Source organism: Clytia hemisphaerica, unplaced genomic scaffold, assembly GCF_902728285.1.
Source record: "Clytia hemisphaerica strain Z4C2 unplaced genomic scaffold, Clytia hemisphaerica genome assembly, whole genome shotgun sequence".
Classification (NCBI taxonomy): domain Eukaryota; kingdom Metazoa; phylum Cnidaria; class Hydrozoa; order Leptothecata; family Clytiidae; genus Clytia; species Clytia hemisphaerica.
This window is the reverse complement of record NW_027104114.1, coordinates 755511-776055: the sequence shown is the minus strand read 5'-3', so window position 1 is coordinate 776055 and position 20545 is coordinate 755511. Positions and strand designations below refer to the sequence as shown.

At 35.8% G+C, this 20545-nt stretch overlaps 1 protein-coding gene and 1 long non-coding RNA gene across 2 annotated transcripts in view; one reads left to right on the top strand and one right to left on the bottom strand.

The window, feature by feature from the left end:
• The window catches only part of LOC136813403 (uncharacterized), a 96156-nt gene that overhangs the window by 61250 nt on the left and 14361 nt on the right, over positions 1–20545 (bottom strand). The gene's annotated exons all lie outside the window — the stretch shown is intronic.
• Positions 15924–19167, top strand: LOC136813352 (FMRFamide receptor-like). The gene is made up of 4 exons (XM_067069863.1): positions 15924–16202; positions 16651–16927; positions 17677–17845; positions 18443–19167. Exons 1-4 carry the CDS (start codon positions 16048–16050, stop codon positions 18964–18966), a joined length of 1125 nt encoding a protein of 374 aa, XP_066925964.1. The 5' UTR covers positions 15924–16047; the 3' UTR covers positions 18967–19167.

The window sequence follows — 20545 nt, the reverse complement described above, 5'->3', positions numbered from 1 at the left end:
GGTTTTTGATAGACTGGATGGCGTTGATAATGGTCCGGCCATACATATCATTAGATCCAGTACCTTGTTAGAGAAAAACAAACAGAAAACCATATGATCAATTGACCCATTTTTCAAATTTTTGAGGTATTTTCATGTTTTTATTATAATTTCATAAACTTGATGGGTTTTTGAACATATATTTTCTTGTTTTGGTTTTTTAGAAAGATTTTATTTTTGATATCCCAGTCCACAAGATGACTTTGCTAAATAATTAACTACACTTTTTATAAGAACAATGATGAGACTTATATGGAATTACTAAATTTTAAGCAATTTAGGGAACAAAGTAGTAGAAATTAAGTGCAGCAGCTCAATTTCACCCTACAAATTAGAAAAGGATAAGAAAAATTGAAGCTTACAGTGCCAAAAAAATAAGAACAGCCTAGCCTCATCAAAAGTTTACTGGATCCTATCAAAAAAAATGTATTTTCCTCCAGGGGGGACTACTTAAGCAAAATTGGGTCGGGGACGTGCCGCTGGTCAGGGTCCCTTTTTTAAGCTCTGAAGATCTCTGACAGGGTCCCAAGTTTACTAATTTTCAAGATGTGTATCTGAAAGGGTCGACTTTTGATAATTTTTGACAATTTTAAAGGTAGAAATTAGAAATTTTTTCAATTTTTCGTCTATTTTTGGTTATTTTGGCCAATTTTAAGGGTGAAAATGGGAAAACGAATTTTCTTTCTGACAGGGTCCCAAATTTACCATAAATATTCATATCTAAAGTCTATTCACGATAAGTGTGCACTCTTTTTTCATTTACCTATAACTTTTGAAGGAATTCTTCAATCTTTATAAATTTGGTATCATTGGAAAGAAATTAGTGAGTGGATCAATTTGAAATAAAAAAATCTTTAAACAAATTCTAAATTGAAAATGAAAATGAAGAAGAAAACAATGAAGATCTTGTAGAAAGGTGCTATAACTATCATTTTCACTGAAGTGAATCCTTGATTATCGAAGATCATCACTGTGAAAAAATTTCTCAAAAATAATCATTCAGTCAAAAGATATCAAGCAAAGTTATAAGCTGATTGACGTCTAAAAACGCTGTTTTCTGCTGTTTTCTGCTGTTTTTTGGGGTCAATCACTTATTAACTTTGTATCATAACTTTATATTGAATAAATATTTTAGTGAAATTTCTTCACAGTGATGATCTCCAAAAATAAAAGAATCTCTCCAGTGAAAATGAAAGTTAAAGCACTTCTCTACAAGATCTTCATTTTTTTCTTCTTCATTTTCATCTTCGTTTTTTGAATTTTTTTAAAGACTTTTTTATTTCAAATTGTTCCACTCACAAACATCTCTCCAACGATACCAAATTTATAAAGATTGAAGAATTCCTTCAAAAATTATAGGTAAAAGAAAAAAGAGTGCACACTTATTGTGAACAGACTTTGACAGAGTCCATTATTAAAACTCCAGCAGCGCGTCCCCGTCGGCCGTCAAGGTCAGTGCCCCCCCCCCCGGGATTTTCCTAGCTCATTCCACTTATAAAGTAAATTATCAAAGGAAAATTGAACAAAAGGGTACATCGAAGAACAAGAACATCCAAAATCTTTGAAGCCTTCGGATGTTCTTAACTTTTTGAGTTTAACTCATTTAAAAATTTCTCAAAAATAATCATTCAGTCAAAAGATATCAAGCAAAGTTATAAGCTGATTGACGTCTAAAAACGCTGTTTTCTGCTGTTTTCTTTTTTTTTTTTTTTTTTTTTTTTTTTTTTTTTTTTAGAAGAATATAGTAATTAAATATTAAATTAAAACGTTACAATATATAAATTGCTTAAAATACGTAGAGCTAGGAAATTCAAAGTTAAAAATAAAGAAAAAAAAAATTGAAATCACGACACAAACAAAACTGAAAACTGAATCGAAAAACTGTCGAAATAGCACAACCTAGCGGCTCATGCCAAACTCAAAAGCATAAACAAAAGCAATGGTCAATACGGTGAAAAAATTAAGTACTAAAATCTATGAAAAGCTAACATTTCAAAATATTATTATTTAATAAGTCAATCTCATCAAACCTAAGGTTTGGTTTTAGAGTTCGTGTGCCGCGAATACATGTTACGACGGATCTCGTTAAAGCAAACGAAATTTTTGTTCTGATCCAATTTTTGGTTTGAGACGCGTGAGAATCTGTCTTATCAGCTAGTAGATTAGCTAGCGCTCCAAAGAAGTGCTCAGCCTCTACACCCATTCCACCATTCATGGAAAATATCAACGGAGTGAATGATCCATGATCAACTTTGATAATTCGTTCGTTGTAGTTTCTCTTTTTTTCCCGTTCGTTTGACGCAAAAGCGCTTTTGAGACTTTGGGCTGTGTATCTCAGAGCATAGGCGTTGAATACCTTTACATCAAAAAATGCTCGTTGTCCACGAACCCAAAAGCCTCCAGCACTGATGTCAGCTCTCGCGTTGTCAGTCGTGATCGCACCTTTGTTTAAGCGTTCGCCAGTGATCGGCTCCAACATTGGTTCGATAGCGACATCATGTGTCACTTGATTCAACATTTGAGCAATTGTATCCCTCAAAGTGTTGTGCCGTTGGTAGATGAACCCTCCTTTAGGGCAGGAAAGTGCATGCTCAACAGAGAACGACTTGCCACATGCACATGTCGATGGTAGGTGCTTCATGTTCCATCTGTATCGGACGGCAATTGCGTCGAAGAACTCTCTTTTTGACAGGTTGAAATTTTCAGATTTCAGGGGTACAGTGGTCAACCAATTGGATGCACCTTTTGCTTGAGCAAGATCGTTCGCTTTCAGCTCTTGACGTGTCATTTCTCTGCGGAGATTTTCGAGGATGATTGTTCTTCCTTCTTTCCGTTTTCTCTTGATCTCAGACTTTGCTGCCCTGTTGTCAACTTCGTACACTGGTTTCTGTTCGATGATGTCTTGGGAGAACTTCATTGTAAGTTCTCTGGAGTTTTGAAATTCTTCCTTCGGCAGAGATGATAAGATGGGTATGGCCAATCCTCCCATACGCACCGGTAGTGACAAGAGTAGTCTTTCTTCGGTGCTGCAGTGATGGTTTTCAGTAATTGAAGGAATGAAATGTTTGTCAATAACTTCATCGAGGGGCTTCAGATATTCCTCAATTCCGGGCATCACACGTAGGTAGTAGGTGAACTTGCTAACATACCCACCAACGAATGCACAGTAGGCGAGGTGTGGTTCTGATCTTGCAATATCACTCAGTGTTTGGAGCTCAGCTTGCCATTTTTCTATCAATTTCTTTACATATTCCTGTTGGCCACCCTCTTGACCAATGAAACCACCAAGATATTTGTGTCCATCAACCGTGATGTTGATTCCTGTGTCTTTGAATAGCACCTTTGCTTCTTCGAGCTTCTCCTCCTTCACTATCAAATACGACTTGGAAGCTTTTGGGTTGTAACCTAGGAGAGGTCCTAAGTCATTGACGTCATCCCACCACTTCTTCAGGGCTTGAAGCTTCCCAGTACCAGCGAGGTCGTCAGCATATGCAGCATTTTTAACTCCTTGTGTCAGCAAATCTTCTTGGAGGATCTCAAGCAGTGGCATTAATCCAATTGCATATGCTGGCATTGCTGTAGGGTCACCTTGTGTGGTACCTTCTTGCGATGCAATCTCCTTTCCTCCCATTAGGAAAAGTCTTGATGGGCGGTGGTAGCAGTTGTGAATATATTGAGCCATAGCTGGACACAATATTTTGATGTTGTGGAGCAGTGATCTTCTGTTAATGCTGTTGAAAGCATTCGCTGCATCCACTAGTATCACTCCGTCTGTCTCATCTTCTTGGAATAGTTGGTTGATTGCGTGAACTGCCGCTTCACAGCCAGCCTGCTGTCCAGCGCACACTTGAACACTACCAGTTGCTTTAAGGATATCTGGCTTGATGGTGTTGATCAGAACTTTGCCGAAGATACGTCTCATCACTTCTCCAATTCCAATTGGTCGTACCCCTGGGTTTTTGTCTAGAGGTATCAATCTACAAGCAAGTACAGCTTCAATTGATCGTCTTTTAACATCAACTTCTTGTCGGCATAAGATTTTCAGCATGCGTGCCATTGCTTCCCTCAAATCAGAGCTGTATTTGCCATAGTTCTTGGAGGCAAGGATACGTCTCCATTGGTCAGCATCTTGCCCTGATGGCCCAGCAGCACCCTTCGTCTTAATGGCTGCCTCTCGAATCATTGTCCCATCAATGGACTCAAAGATGATTGGGTCAACTGGAACTACTTCTTTTTTCGAGATGATACGATCGTCGGTGTGTTCGTTTGCATTTGGATGAAGCGATTTAAGAGTGTTTATTACATCCCCAGTTGGTTGCAGGACACCACTTGAAGCTGTATCTTCAAGAGTTCTAATTGCCGCGGAGATGTTGCCCTTTAACATGTGCTTCGTGAAGAGTGTGATTGGCTTGTTTTTGTCTTTAGTCTTTAAAGCGTCAACTCGGGGAAGACGTTTCTGTATTTCTCTTGTTTCCCTCAACAATTTATCAAAGTCTCCTTCTTTCCAGATGTTCAATCTCCTAGCTAGCGTTTCTGAGTGTTCTCTAGCTTTGGATCGTGCGTGAGTCTTTTGGAGGAGTATTGATGGCATACACATCAGGAGTTTCATTGATGATGCTGAGAAATCATCAGATTGATTGTTCCAGAAGTTGATCAGTCTCGTCATTTCTTCTATGTAGTCTTTCCCCGCTTTTCCAGATGGTACAAGGAATAGATTTTTACGAAAGTACACGATTTCTTCGTACATCGAATCAGCAATTTGACAGAGATCTTGCTTAGACAGCTTGCCCCAGACAGGGACTTCTTCTTGTTCGATTGGAGTATGTGACGTCAGGTTTCGTTCAACATTAATTGACGTAACTTCTGCGGTTGGCACCAATGCAGGAGATTCTTCTCGATTTTTTCGTGCGTGGGCATTTTCATGATTTGTTCGACCAGTTTTAGTAGAAAAGCTTCTTGAGCAATATTGACATTGAAAACACTTTTCTTGTGCAGATTGCGAATCAGGAATAGCGGTCTTCAGCTCGTTTGTTAGAGTTCCCCTTATCTGCTGCTTGTATGGTTTTAAATGAAGAAATGATTCCCCCTTCTTGATCGTGTTGAAGGTGAACATTGGCACTCGATTGTGTGTAAAGTTCAATTTTTCTTCTTCAGGAGAGTTGGAAATTCTCAACTCATCCTTTGCGCATCCATCTGCCATGGTCTCGTTGGCAGTGTGGGGCTTTTAAAGGTCAATAAGGTGTAATCTAGACTCTTCACTCGTTCGGCGAGGCGCGTCTACCTCCTGGCTGCAGAGGATTTTTCTTCTGGCTATATATTCGAGCCAATCAGTCTATTTCAACTGATCTTCTGCACCCTTGACTACAGGCGTCTTTTCTTCGAGGTACTTGTTCGCCCTCACGCTCCGGCTACCTTGACTGCAGTAGTCTTTTCTTCGGGATTTTTCGACCCTGTCTAGCACCTTGACCTTCTTGACGACTCTTCTTGACGGAAAATTTTTTTGTATGCAAAGAAGAATAGCAAATTACTTTTGATACGGCGTTGACTTGGATGAAGCACGATACTTTTGAATAAATCTTCTTTCCGTTAGTCCAGAAGTAACACCTCCTTCGTAGGTTTCTGTTTACCGGATTCTGATTTTCTTCGCTGCGTGACCTTCCGCCATCTTTAACCGTCGAGAATTCTTTCTGCTGTTTTCTGCTGTTTTTTGGGGTCAATCACTTATTAACTTTGTATCATAACTTTATATTGAATAAATATTTTAGTGAAATTTCTTCACAGTGATGATCTCCAAAAATAAAAGAATCTCTCCAGTGAAAATGAAAGTTATAGCACTTCTCTACAAGATCTTCATTTTTTTCTTCTTCATTTTCATCTTCGTTTTTTGAATTTTTTTAAAGACTTTTTTATTTCAAATTGTTCCACTCACAAACATCTCTCCAACGATACCAAATTTATAAAGATTGAAGAATTCCTTCAAAAATTATAGGTAAAAGAAAAAAGAGTGCACACTTATTGTGAACAGACTTTGACAGAGTCCATTATTAAAACTCCAGCAGCGCGTCCCCGTCGGCCGTCAAGGTCAGTGCCCCCCCCCTAGGATTTTCCTAGCTCATTCCACTTATAAAGTAAATTATCAAAGGAAAATTGAACAAAAGGGTACATCGAAGAACAAGAACATCCAAAATCTTTGAAGCCTTCGGATGTTCTTAACTTTTTGAGTTTAAAGCCTAAAAATGTCCTTTTAAAACATGTTCTTATTTTCACCATTTTTTGAGTATTTTTGTCCATTTCCCTTATGTTATGTTAGGAAATTCGGTGTTCTGGAGTCCGCGAAGCCTTAAAATCTTCTTAACTTGTTCATAACATGTTGGCCAGTGGAGCCTTATGTTCTTATATAGTTTGTTCTTATAAAAAAAGTGTAGTCAAAAGAGGAGCAACCGATATCGGTTTTTTTTTCAATACACCAAACTAAAAGGGTAGAGAATTTTTAATGTACAAAATTTTAATTAGTAGAGAGAAATTTTTAATTAGTCGCGTGATTGCCTGTAAGAGTAACTCCCGAGTGACTGTTGCACTTCGTTGCTGTTCAAAACAAAAAAAATAATTCCATAATTACCTGACGACATAGTCGGTTTGGTTTGTTGCAAAGAAAGGAAAGAATCAATTGTGTAATTAATTTTGATACCATGAATGTTATTCTATTGATTGATAATATTAAGTGATTCAACAGATCAATATTTTTTTTCGAATAGCTTTTGGAGGAAAGTATTTTTATAGGTCCGAACATGGTACGAAGCATTATGTTTTTTTGTTCGAATACCTTTTGGAGGGAAAGTATTTTTATAGGTCCGAACATGGTACGAAGCATTATGTTTTTTTGTTCGAATACCTTTTGGAGGGAAAGTATTTTTATAGGTCCGAACATGGTACGAAGCATTATGTTTTTTTGTTCGAATACCTTTTGGAGGGAAAGTATTTTTATGGGTTCAAACATGGTACGAAGCATTATGTTTTTTTGTTCGAATACCTTTTGGAGGGAAAGTATTTTTATAGGTCCGAACATGGTACGAAGTATTATGTTTTTTTGTTCGAATACCTTTTGGAGGGAAAGTATTCTTATAGGTACGAACATGGTACAAAGCATTATGTTTTTTTGTTCGAATACCTTTTGGAGGGAAAGTATTCTTATAGGTACGAACATGGTACGAAGCATTATGTTTTTTTGTTCGAATACCTTTTGGAGGAAAAGTATTTTTATAGGTCCGAACATGGTACGAAGCATTATGTGTTTTTGTTCGAATACCTTTTGGAGGAAATGTATTTTTCAAGGTTGCATTTATGTTTTATTTTTTAGCTTCGAGCTACCCTTTTAAGAACAAGATTTTTAAGTCTTGTGGATCCCCCAATGTTACTTCGGAATTTGTTGTTTTTTGGTAAAAATATTCACAAAATGGTTAAAATAAGAACATGTTAAGATCATTTTTAGCCTTAAAGGTCAAAATGTTAAGAAGATCTTAAGGCTTCAAGAATTTGGATGTTCTTATAAAAAAACGTGTAGATTTGAAAATCTTGGATAAGAAAGGGCTACATTCTAATTTCGGAGTACACATCTTAAGACTTAATTTTTTACTTGTTTGAGAAAGGTTGAAGATCCCTCTAGCCCCTTTAGGATATTAAACTCGATGGCTCAACTGGACTAAAATCTACAAAGTGCTTATTTAACCCGTAGAAGTATAACGAAAAAAATTAGTTTACTGAACCTTAACTTTTCAGAAATCTGATTGACGATGGGTTTTAACAAAATTTAACAAATTTTGATTTGCAGGGCTAACGTTAGGCTCAAAACGTTGTTTTAACGTGTTCATCTAACGTTATATGGACGTTGTGAACATTAGATAAGCGTTGAAAAGACGTTGTGTACCAGCTGGGTTGACGGAGGACCCCTTGACGCAGTCGGTTCAAAAACACAAAGAAGAAATTATTCGCGTAATGGCTTTTGGAAATTCTCAAAAAACGCGTTTTTACTCTCAAAATGATGGAAAAAAGAACATGTTAAGAACATTTAAAACCCAAAAGGTTAAGAACATCCAAAGGCTTCAAAGATTTTTCAAATTCTTATATTTTTGAATAAAGTGTAGTATAGTAAATTGAGATTTTGATAATACCAGGGGTCACGCAGAGTATAAAGATTATATCATGGAAGAGGAACTAATATAGATTTTATCATGAATATTTTTCAGGAGATAGGCGGTGTTTTTCAAAATCCCACTCTCATTCACGTAATCTTTAAAAGTTTTTATTGGAAATAAAAAAAAAGCAAATACCCTTTTTAAATTTCGTACCCAGAGCAACTTTCACAACTTCTTTGTAAGCTTTGAGAATTCTCACAATGAGAAAGAATGGGAACCCAACTCAAGGGACTGAGAACGAAATTGTTTTTTCGAGTCTGTTATCACGCGTCCGAAATAAACAGTTTGTTTCATTAAAAAGGATATAAATATCTCGTAATGGTTTATGGATTTTTACACGAAAGGAACTTATTTTGGCGATTAATCAATTTATATTGGCGAGAATTTTTTTTGGCGAATGACAGGCTAAATCTGTCCTTTTTTTTTAAACTTATTTTGATCAATTTTAGGAATTATTCCGGCAAAATGCAAGAAAAATTAATTTACGGTGAGAACTTATTTTGGCGACTGAGTAAAAATTTTGGTGATAACTGTCTTCACGAATTTTGTCACCCGATTCTCCAAGATAAGTTCGGGTTCAACATGGACCCATTCCGCAGCTCACCCAGCTGGCACACAACATTGTTTCACCGTTCATCTAACGTTATATGGACGTTGTAAACGTTAGATAAACGTCGTGTGCCAGCTGGACAATGGTAGAGAAAATACCCGCGAATGGCTCAGGCAGTTTTCGGAAAGTATTAGTCGGCGAAGAATGAGTAAACCAATGATTTAATATGAAGGGTACCATGATGAAGTTCCCTTGAAGGGTTGTTACCTAATTTATACTCCCTCATTTTCGCGAAAAACCGCTAAAACCAAAAATAGTGATGACGTCAGCAAAATTTGTTTTAAATAACTCCAATTTGGCTAATGGTTGAAACAGTAAATTTGGACTAAAGTTGCACATCATTAAAAAGGTCCTTTGGCTAGTTTTTTTCAAATTTTGCTGCTGTCAGCAGAAATCAGCATAATACGAAATTTTGCAAAAAAATGCTGACGTTTTTGTATTCTCAGCATATTCTTGATTTTTTGGCCAATTTCAGTATAAATTTTCTTGTTAAGTATATTCTTATAAAAGAAAGAGCGTGTAGGGGTATGGTTTTTAAATATATATATTATCCTAAACACATGAAATACGGAATTATCATAACACATTAATTATTTTTCATGATATTATCTTATCATACCGATATCCAAAGGAAATAGAAAAACCAAAAAAACCAAAAAAGAAAAAAACAACTCCGCGAAAAAAAATCTATAACCAAAGTTTCATTTCAGATTTTAGATTTTATCATCACATTGCAGGGCGTATGACGATATCAATTTTTCGATAAAATCTTTGATGAAAAAAGAACTAAAAAATAAAGAAAGCTATATACACGTTGTTTTAAGAACCTTTTGAATCTAAACTTTTCTAGTCTACACAATTGACAGCTCAGGCCAAAATCCAATTTTTGGCGAGGATTTAATTTGGCGATTGATCAATTTTGTAAAGTTTGGCGGGGATTTAATTTGGCGAATTGGGAATTTGGAGACACTTAAACTGATGAAAATTACTATGAAATAATATTCAAAAAGTGTGATTTTTCACATAATACTCTTTGTTAAATTTTGCGGGGATCTACGGATTTAATTTGGCGAATGGCCAATTTTAGAGATTTTGGCGAGGATTTAATTTGCGAATTCGCCAAATTTAATCCCCGCCAAAATTAATTTACTTAAGGTAGATTTTACGCTCGAAACGAAGGAAGATATGACAAAGCCTAAACTGTTTGAGTTTTAAGCCTAAAAAAGTTCTTATTTTCACCATTTTTTGAATAATGTTCTACAAAGCTTGGAATGTTCTTAACTTGTTCTGAATATTTTTGCCAGCGATGTTCTAATATAGTTTGCTCTTATACAAACAGGTGTGACGGTGTTATTATTTTTTCAATTTTCGGGATTCCGGGATTCAGCAAAAATCATGGTAGGGAAATGGTTTTTCGAACCCCTTCAAACCCCCCTTATGAAGCTGGTCTTTTGAAAATAAATATTCTTTTGTACTTGAATATTTTGAGATAAAAATAAAAAGACGTAAATACAATCGGAATAAAAATAGAACTGAATAAAGCAGATCTTCAAAGAAATTATAAACCAAGATCAAAGAAAATCCCTTCATCTCAAGGTCTGTTCCGTCCGGGTTGGGGTCCTTTAAAAAAATCTTGAAATAAAGAGGATGATCAATCAATTATATTTCGTGACAAACTCTGGGAGGTCTTTAAAGATTCGGAAAAAATCTAAAGCGGGTATCTATCAGAATTTCCTAAAAAGTTGACGACCTACATTAATTTCTGAACGTACTTGTCGAGTCTCGTATCCAACAAAGACTGGAGTCGTTTATAATCAGTGTAATACTGTAATATGGGTTTTATATTATAATACAATAATCGTAATGGGATAATATCAGTTTGTATCAATGATTAGTCATAGCGCGAACGGCTAGATCCGCAGCCTTTATCGAAAAGTGAATCAAGTTTTGGTAGGATCTCCTACCAAAGAAATCACGTGACAACAAACAATTTTACTGGTTTGAGAGATGCGAAATAGCGTTTGCCGCCTACTTTTTTTAATCTTGCACTCCGAAAACAATTAAAGTGCTAGATCCTATCCATCGGTACGAAAATTAAAAAGTCAAATTTTTGCGTCACTTTTTTTTTGCTGGAGAAAGCTCAAAGTTGCCTATCTAGCCTTTCGGGATTTACAAATCTGTGGTTTGTATAAATCATTTTTTTAACTGTTATTTGTTCCTTTCAATTATTTTTTGCCGTTTTTGCTGAATTTATGTCTGAATGAGCATGCTTAGTGGTGCCACTTGCATCCCTTTTATTATTATTTCGAACGCTATCAAAATGATGAAAAAGCGCGAACTAAGGGATTCGGTGTCGAGTTTGGAGCAGACCACTTTTGCTTAAGTCCAACCCAGATGACAGCCAAGTTTCGCGTGCTCTGTACCAGATATGTATCTCACGTTTATCGCTTCGTAGTACACTCTGTGCGCATTGTCTGATAAAAAAAATCTGTTTGATAAAAAAATTCCCGTACGGAGACCTCTGCGCTCTCGCCAACACTCCATCACAGCGGTCGGTTTGAAAAATCTCAAATGAGAAAAGACAATGACGAGAGACCCTCAACGGCAATGAATTTTGAAATAAGTTAGTCTGTGTACAGACAAAGTTTCGCGTGACTGTATTATTTTTTTCTATATTCCGGTTTATGTCTAAAAGTATAGAAACCCAATGGTCTATCTATAACCTCTATGATTTTAATGAAAACTACCTAGACTATTAACTTTTGATTTTAAAATGATTTATAGGAGAGACAAACTGGAAATAATAGACAAGAAGTTTGATGCTAGAAACTTCATTTTTAGTATAAAAGTACTTACAAAACAGAGAGGAAGTTTGGCATTTGAAAAAAAAATACCAAGCACGGTTACTAGTCTAAGACGAATTCGTACAAAAGAAAGGAAAAGTAGCCGCGCGGGAAATAAAAAGTCGGGAGGGAATTTTGTCCGCGCGGGCGGGTAAAAATTCGAAGGGGCTCAATGTCGTGTAATGCATCACTTTCGCGGCATTTTTCTTCTACAGCCATGAACGGCTTTAACCTCCGCACCGTATTTTATTCCCGCGCGCTATTCTTGACAGACGATTACATCGTCTAGATTACTAGTCGATCCATGTCAATGAAACAGAACAAAACTATTGGGAGAAGATGCCAATTAATTTGGTTGAAAAGCAAAAAAAAAAAAAACCTTAACCTTAAGTCTTCGATGGACTTTTTCTATTTCAAATAATTTTGAATGTTAAAACAAAATCTTTAAAATAGAAAGATGAGTTGTAGTGCCTTATTGATGCAACGAAAGAGAAAATTTTGTCTCCTCCTGCTATGATAAACACGGTATAAAAAGCCCATCATAAGTGCACACTAGCAATTAGACGATGTTATCTTCCGTTACAGTGGTATTAAAGGCGGGGAAAAAATGGCGTTATGGCGTTATGGCGTTAAACTCTATTCGGCAAAAAAACGGTTTGCCAATTTTCTTCGGCTTTGGGCTTATTTCTAGATAGTGATTCGTCTTAGACTATAGCATAGTCTAGCTAGCAATATATCTGTAGTCTTGGATTGAAACCTCAACCAAAATCTTTTTTTATAAGAACCAATGAAATTTTGCCTCAGGTTGGGCTGGGTTCTTCATTTTTAGAAGTTTTCAGACTTAAATGTTATATTCTTACGATGTTCTTAATATGCTTAGTATTTACTTGAGACCATGTTCGCACGTGACGGTTCCGTTTCGCTCCGAAGCAAAATGAGGCTATTATATTGGCTACATTCAAGTGTTACGTCACTTCTAACCAATAGAATGGCTTCATTCCGTTTTAAAATTCATTTGGTTTTGAAATTTGGTAATGTCAGTACAACTTTCTTAGTAATTTTCCGAGGCTCAGAATTGTTCTTAAGGGCTCTGACCATAGTCAGAAAATTGATTTTAGTATCTGAACATAAAAGTTATGTTTTAGATTCTTTAACACTTTTAACAAAGAATTGCCTTTATAAATTACTTTTTAATCAAACCCCTTAAGAGTAATTAAGAACTCAATTGCAAAAATGACGTTATGAACTTTAATAAGACGTTAATAATATGTTGCATCACCTTCTTTTATAAAAAGTGCTAAGTTTTAATGGGTAATTAACCTTTTTGTTTCGAACTTTTTTCAAACTGTCCGCAAAGAATTGAACTATTTTAAATTTTGCGGAAAATTTTTCTAAAAAGATGTATCAAAAGTTATGGATGTTTTTTTAAGCAAAATCCAGATGAAAAATTGATGAAAAACCACTATTTTGAAGATTTCGAGACAAAGAAGCATTTACAAAAATTTTCCGCAAAAATTTTTATTGTTCGGTAAAAGATACACCATCTACTGCGAAAAAATTTTCAAAATGTTTTTTCTTCGCCTAAACTAAGCTCTTCAAAGTTGAAATACTCTTCCTCGCAAAAGTCTTCATTTTCTTCTTCATCAAATTTTTTCAATGCAATTTTCGAATTTTCAGATTCAGGAATAGTTTGTCTAACAGAAAATGTATAACATGCCATATTGTTAACCGGTTACTTTTTCGAAGCGGGCTACATGACTTTTTGCGCAATGCAATTGGTTCTTTTCGCATGACGACGGGCCTACATTGTCCAGAGTTGCCCGTCGTTAGGAAAATTCATTGTGACGTCACTTTTTCAAAGGAAAATGAACAATGCGTTGACATCATTTCTCTCATTTTTTATTTCTGACGTCAGAAATTATAGCAATTTTTTATTTCTTTTCGCTTGTTTCTTCTGCTTTATTTTCGCTATTTTTCCTGGATAAAGCGCTCAAAATCAATCGAAGCTGAAGGAAACGGTTAACAAATACAATAATGACCGGTTTCTTTCGGGCTGTACTGAAAATATTGCCCTCGGTCAACGCAACAACCTCGCAAGCTCGGTCGTTACTTGACCTCGGACAATATTTCTCAGTACAGCCCTCACTAACCGGTCATTATTGTATTAGAGTTGCCCGTCGTTAGGAAAATTCATTGTGACGTCACTTTTTCAAAGGAAAATGAACAATGCGTTGACATCATTTCTCTCATTTTTTATTTCTGACGTCAGAAATTATAGCAATTTTTTATTTCTTTTCGCTTGTTTCTTCTGCTTTATTTCGCTATTTTTCCTGGATAAAGCGCTCAAAATCAATCGAAGCTGAAGGAAACGGTTAACAAATACAATAATGACCGGTTTCTTTCGGGCTGTACTGAAAATATTGCCCTCGGTCAACGCAACAACCTCGCAAGCTCGGTCGTTACTTGACCTCGGGCAATATTTCTCAGTACAGCCCTCACTAACCGGTCATTATTGTATTAGTGTTGCTGGTTACATCAGTCAGAAAACATATTTCAAACACGGCAATTATGAAAAATTCACTATGGTCAGAGCCCTTAATTTGTTCTTAGATTTTGGCAACTATCAGGCTCGTATTCTTATAAAATTGTTCTCATAAAAAAGCATGTATAAGTAGATCTTAACCAAACTGATACTTTGACCAAACACAGCTTATGCACAACGTTCATCTAACGTTTTATGGACGTTGTGAACATTAGATACTCTCGGGTATCCAATAACCGGGGGTTTGGAATAAGCGAGGTGGGTGGAAAAAAATTCTTAAAATTCTTGGCGGGGGTGGGGGGGGTGGAATAAAAATGTTCCTGGGCGGAATATTTAAGGAGGCTGTAACAGTAGAATTGGGCAAAATAAGGAACTTTCAAAAACATTTTCCCAAAAATTAAGCGTGGGGGTGGCATAAAAATATTTTGGGTGTAAGATTTTCGAAAAAAATAGCGGCGTGACGCTTATTAGGTACTCAAGTGCAAACGTTCAAACACTTTATATGGACGTTGTGCACTTTAGATAAACGTTGAAAAAACGTTGTGTGCTTGGGGACTGCTCATCTTTAGAAACACTAATCTCAGCTAAACCCAATCATTCAAAGAAATTATAAAACGCATACACTATTCTTATTGCTGTAGGAGAACTCTGATACAAAAAACAACAACAAAGAAAGATAGATGTAGACTCGTCAAAAAGGGCGGGAAGTCGACTAATAATCAATATAACTTTTGAAGGAATTCCTCAATCTTTATAAATTTGGTATCGTTGGAAAGATATTAGTGAGTGGAACAATTTGGAATAAAAAAATCTATAAAAAAATTCTAAAAATGAAGATGAAAATGAAGAAGAAAAAAATGAAGATCTTATGGAAAGTTGCTATAACTATCATTTTCACTGAAGTGACTCCTTCATTATCGAACGTCATCACTGTGAAAAAATTTCTCAAAAATAATCATTCAGTCAAAATATATCAAACAAAGTTATAAGCTGATTGACGTCTAAAAACGCTGTTTTCTGCTGTTTTCTGCTGTTTTTTGGGGTCAATCACTTAATAACTTTGTATCATAACTTTATATTGAATAAATATTTTTAGTAAAATTTCTTCACAGTGATGACCTCCTAAGATCAAAAAATCTCTCCAGTGAAAATGAAAGTGATAGCACTTCTCTACAAGATCTTCATTTTTTTCTTCTTCATTTTCATCTTCGTTTTTAGAATTTTTTTAAAGACTTTTTTAGTTCAAATTGTTCCACTCACAAATATCTCTCCAACGATACCAAATTTATAAAGAACGAAGAATTTCTTCAAAAGTTATAGCGAAAAGAAAAAAAGAGTGCACACTTATCGTGAACAGACTTTAGATTTTTAAAACATGATCTATCGTATGTTTTCTCAGGGGTCTACGGCCAGCTGGGAATACAGAAAAGGGCGGAAAGTCGACTCGAATACCCCTAATTTGGGATGCTGACACTTTAAGCCACTAGGCCATCGCTTCTTAAAGAGCTGATAGAATCGTAAAAAGCTGCATACTGCATTACATTCTCCAGTCCCCCAAATGTCAACGCGGTCATATTTTCATACTAGAGAAATATGAAATATCGCAAATATTTTGATGTTCTCAACCGCCAATCAAAATGCTTATATTGGTATGGGTCCACGATAAACAAATTATATTTTAAATACTTTTCCATCACAGGTAAATGATAGAAAAAAATAATTATGTAAATTTTGTCCGACTACATAAAATCAGGAGGTTTGTTGGTGGCAAAGTGAAAGATCCGAGTAAGAAAGATAAAGAACACACACCTCACACAAACAATGATAGAACACGAGAACATCCAGAAGAGACCATTATCGCCGGGCAAGCAAGATATCCTATGGGCATTTTATGTTCCAATATGTAGTATCATTTGTATCTTTGGTATCCTTGGTAACATCATTTCACTCATCGTATGGAGAAAGCTTAGGAACAGGTAAGAATATGGCAGACCATGCCATACTTTTTTTTTAAATAAAAGTTACTATTTTAAGCCATAAAAACTATTATTCTCCCCAATCAGATAACGTTTTAAGGTGTTTTGAAGGTGTAAAAAGTGAAAAGTTTCTTTCGTCGCCCAACCATGGTGGCCGACATCTTTTCCAAAAATTATTGCACCCCCCCCCGCCACTCAAAATGGCAGGGCACATGTATGAGTCATATTTTTTAAAGTTTTAAGCACCACCAAAAAGGACTGCAGGCTTTTGTCACTAGTTTTAACAATAAAGCCTATAGTAGACTATTAGACTAACATTGAATTGCTCTTTTTGAAGGCGTGCTAAAAGAAAAAAAATAACCCATCGTGCGATTAATTTTCTAATCAAACTTTTAACTTGCCGAGTAGTTCAAGTGAAGACTACTCTTATATAAATATTTTTTTTCAGATTTCGTGCGCGGAATGTTAGTACCACGACATATTTCATGCTACTTTCCGCTATCGATATGGCTGTCTTAATCACAACCTTATTTGTAATGGTGCTTCCGTATGCAGAACATTCCGTGTTCAAAAGCCGTTCGTACGCCTTCTTTTTCTCATATATTGGGCATCCGATTCATTTTTTCCTTATCTTCTTGAGTATTTATATGGTGATGGCAATGAGTTTGGATAGAGTTCGGTTGGTGTATCGACCTTTCAGTAGATATGACATTAACCAACACAAGGTACGCTTATTCTTAGCAGATCCTAGTATAAGCCACAGTAGTGCAGTAGTAGAGCATCCGGCTACGGTGCATTTATTCTTAGAAAAAAAGCTATATGGCCGCTAAAATAACGTCCTTTGCAAACTGGGAAGACAGAAAACAACCAACTGTCGTTTCAATGTTCATCTTACCCATCTTAAATAACATTAAACTGACGTTATGAACATTACCCCGCGGGGGAAGAGCACTTAGGCAAAGTCGGGTACAGGACCGCGCCACTGGTCAGGGTCACTTTTTTAGGCTCTGAAAATATCTGACAGGGTTCCAAATATACTAATTTTCAAGATGTGAATCTGACTAGGGTCAACTTCTGGTTATATTATACAATTTTCAGGGTGGAAATTAGAAAAGCTTTCAATTTACGTCTACTTTCAGTGATTTTTCAGTGATTTTTGCTACTTTTCATTGTGAAAAAAAGAAAATTTTAAATTTTTCGTTCTGACAGGGTCCTAATTTTCCGAAAATTTTTATCTGAACTTTTCAAACTACAGCGGCACTTCCCTGTCGGCCGTCAAGGTTACTTTTTCTAAAGAACGCGTCATCTCTATCACTTCAAATGACTAATTAGTGAAGTATCTTGTAAAAACTCCAGCTCATCCCAAATCTTTTGAATCCTTGAAAGACAAGCAGGGGTCCGAACAAAAATCAATCCAAGTATCAAATCAAAATTTGAACTTATAATTTGAACATTTCTATTATCAAATTTCTAGGTCTATCTAATGATTACAATATTCACGGGCGTGGCATTTGTTCTAAATATTCCATCTTTCTTCGAATACCGCCCAACTTTGAACAAGCAAAACACATGGGAATTGACTGAATTACGATATTTAAATCGTCGTGCTTTCAGAGACGCCGTTTTCGTCACTCATTGCATAGGTATGGTAAAACTTATCGAAAAAAATCGGTTTTGTCAAGTTTTATTATATGCTGTAGAAAGAGCTATGACGAACCTGAAAATAAAGTTTAAAGACTCAAAATTTTGCCTGCATTATTTTGGTGAAAACTAATTTTGATGAATTAAAAAATAAATTAAATTTCAAAAATAGAATAGACTTGGCCTGTCATTCACCAAAATTAGTTAATTTTCAAGATTTTTGCTGCTCGCCAAAATTAGTTCTCGCCAAGTTCCTTTAATGTACAAGATGACAGCTTCTACTTCAGACCCGACGGAAGTGGGGAGATTGACTGAGGAGCCTCCGTGTTCTCGAGTATCTTGTCTCAAGTAACATCCATATCGTAAGTTTGTCTAAGGTCGACATCTCTCATGTTATTCCGATATCCTTCTTAGAGAGAGGATGAAAAGGAAGGTCGGAATCACTGATTGAAAGAATGTTTTCCCTTTGACCGTTTATTAGCGATCAGCGACTCCGATCATTTAATAATCCTTATCTCTAGTAAAGTGTGTCGGAATTAGATGAGGGATGTCGAAGTTAGACAAACTTACAGTATTTTCTTTCCCCATTTTCTTGACAGGAGTTATAATGGTACCTTGGATGACAATGTTCATTTCAAATATTCTCCTTATTTTCAAATCATCAAACCGTCTTCGTAACATGCGCAACATCACCACTAAAGATGAACCAAACGCTGACCACAAGCAGTTGACCTACACATTAATTCTTGTCTCAGCCCTATCTCTGTTTTTATTGGCTGTCCAATGTGTTGCACGTTGTATCACCATGTTTTACTTTGTTGATAACCATAATTGGAACAATATCTTTTTCGGACGAGAAATTGGGAATCTGACGCTACCGATTAACTCGGCCTTAAACTTCGTCTTGTTTTGTTTACCGGGTAAACGGTTCCGTAAGGAATTACGCCGTCTATTACGCCGTTATTTATGCCGTCATCAACGCGTGTTACCAACGTCAAGTATAAATCAAGCGACAGATAATTCTGGACCCCGTGAAGTCAGGGAAGTCCGATTCGCCCAGTTTGTACAATCGCGAAATAATCCGATGATTGTATTGGAAGCATCACAAAGTAACACTACTTGAAAACAAAAACGGAGAAAACTGAATTGAATCGATGATGTTTTCCTGCTTCCAGCTCGCACACAACGTTGTTTCAACGTTACATGGACGTTATGAACATTCGATTACCGTTGAAATAACGTTTTGTGCCAGCTGGGACAGTTATAACGCACTCCACTTTTCAAGCCACAAACTATATGACCAAATACGTTGAATCTTTCGAATACACTCTTCTCGATATGAATAAATTTATTGTTGTCCTCGTTTTCAAACAGATTTCATTGCTATAAAATTACATATTCACAATGATAATTGTGTTGTTTACACCTCATGAGACATTTTGAATTTCAAGTACTCTTGTTTTAGAGTTAATTTGTTTGCCTTTTGGGAATTTAAATTGGTTTAAATGTATAATTTCATAGCAATGAAATCTGTTTGAAAACGAGGACAACAATAATAAATTTATGCATCTCGAGAAGAGTGTATTCCATCTTCAATGAACAAACGTTTTCTTCCAAATACAGGAAAAAAATTGAGGCGTAGAGAGTTTTTCATACGGCTAGCTAGATGAGAGGACTAATTATATGGCAGAGTCTCCATAGCTCGACCACGCACGGAGAAAACAAATTTGTTCGAATTATGAATGATATTTTGAGTTATGGAGCAAGGTTTACAAGGCATCGTTAACTGAAGGGACCAGAAAACTTTTTCGCGTTGGGAGACATTCGCTTTATAGAGGGTTTGAGTTATTAAGACTGTAATGATTTGAATTTTAAAAGCAAACATTTAAAATGGATATAATACCGCGATTTGTGAAAGTATAAATTTATCTCCACAATCATGTATAAAGCATTTTACACGTTTTTCTTTTATAAGGAACGCGTTTATAAGGAACTCGAGGCTGAAAATGGTCCAAAAAATAAGGAATTGTTAAGGAACTGCTCAGGCTGAGAATAAGAAAACAAGTTTTAAGGAACAGTAAGAGATGGTTATCCAAACTTAGCAGCTATGTAAATAAGGAGCTCGATAAGTAACTTTGAGGCTGAAATTCTCTGTAAAAACTCCAGTCTCAGAGCAAAGTTAAGGTTCCTTATAAAAAAAACGTGTACTATAACTATCTTTCTCTATCATAAGAGCAAGTAGATTTTTGTTCTGTTTTCACAATACATGTTTTTTTTATAAGCTAGTGTCTGCCCCTATATCAGGCTCGCATTATGCTTAGCATTTTATTGTTTAAACTGAGCCTGTATATGCTTATAAATGTTATGCTTATAGAAAAAAACATGTATTGAAGCTGAATATATTCATACTAGTAAGTTACCGTAAATTGTCTTTATCTATAAATTTTTCAAACAAATACACGTTGTTTTATAAGAACATCCAAAAAGTTTCATGCGCTTTTGAGATGACCGGGGTGGTTACTGCGTACGTACTATGTAGACGACCCCATTTTGCGAAAGACAAAATTTTACACTCAAAAAGCATAAATCTTCTTGTAGCATTTTCGTACTATCTTTTCGATTTATTTTTCATTTATTTTTGATTTATAAAATTGCACATACGAGATTTATTTTAGTGATTTGCCCCTCGTTTTCAGATGTTC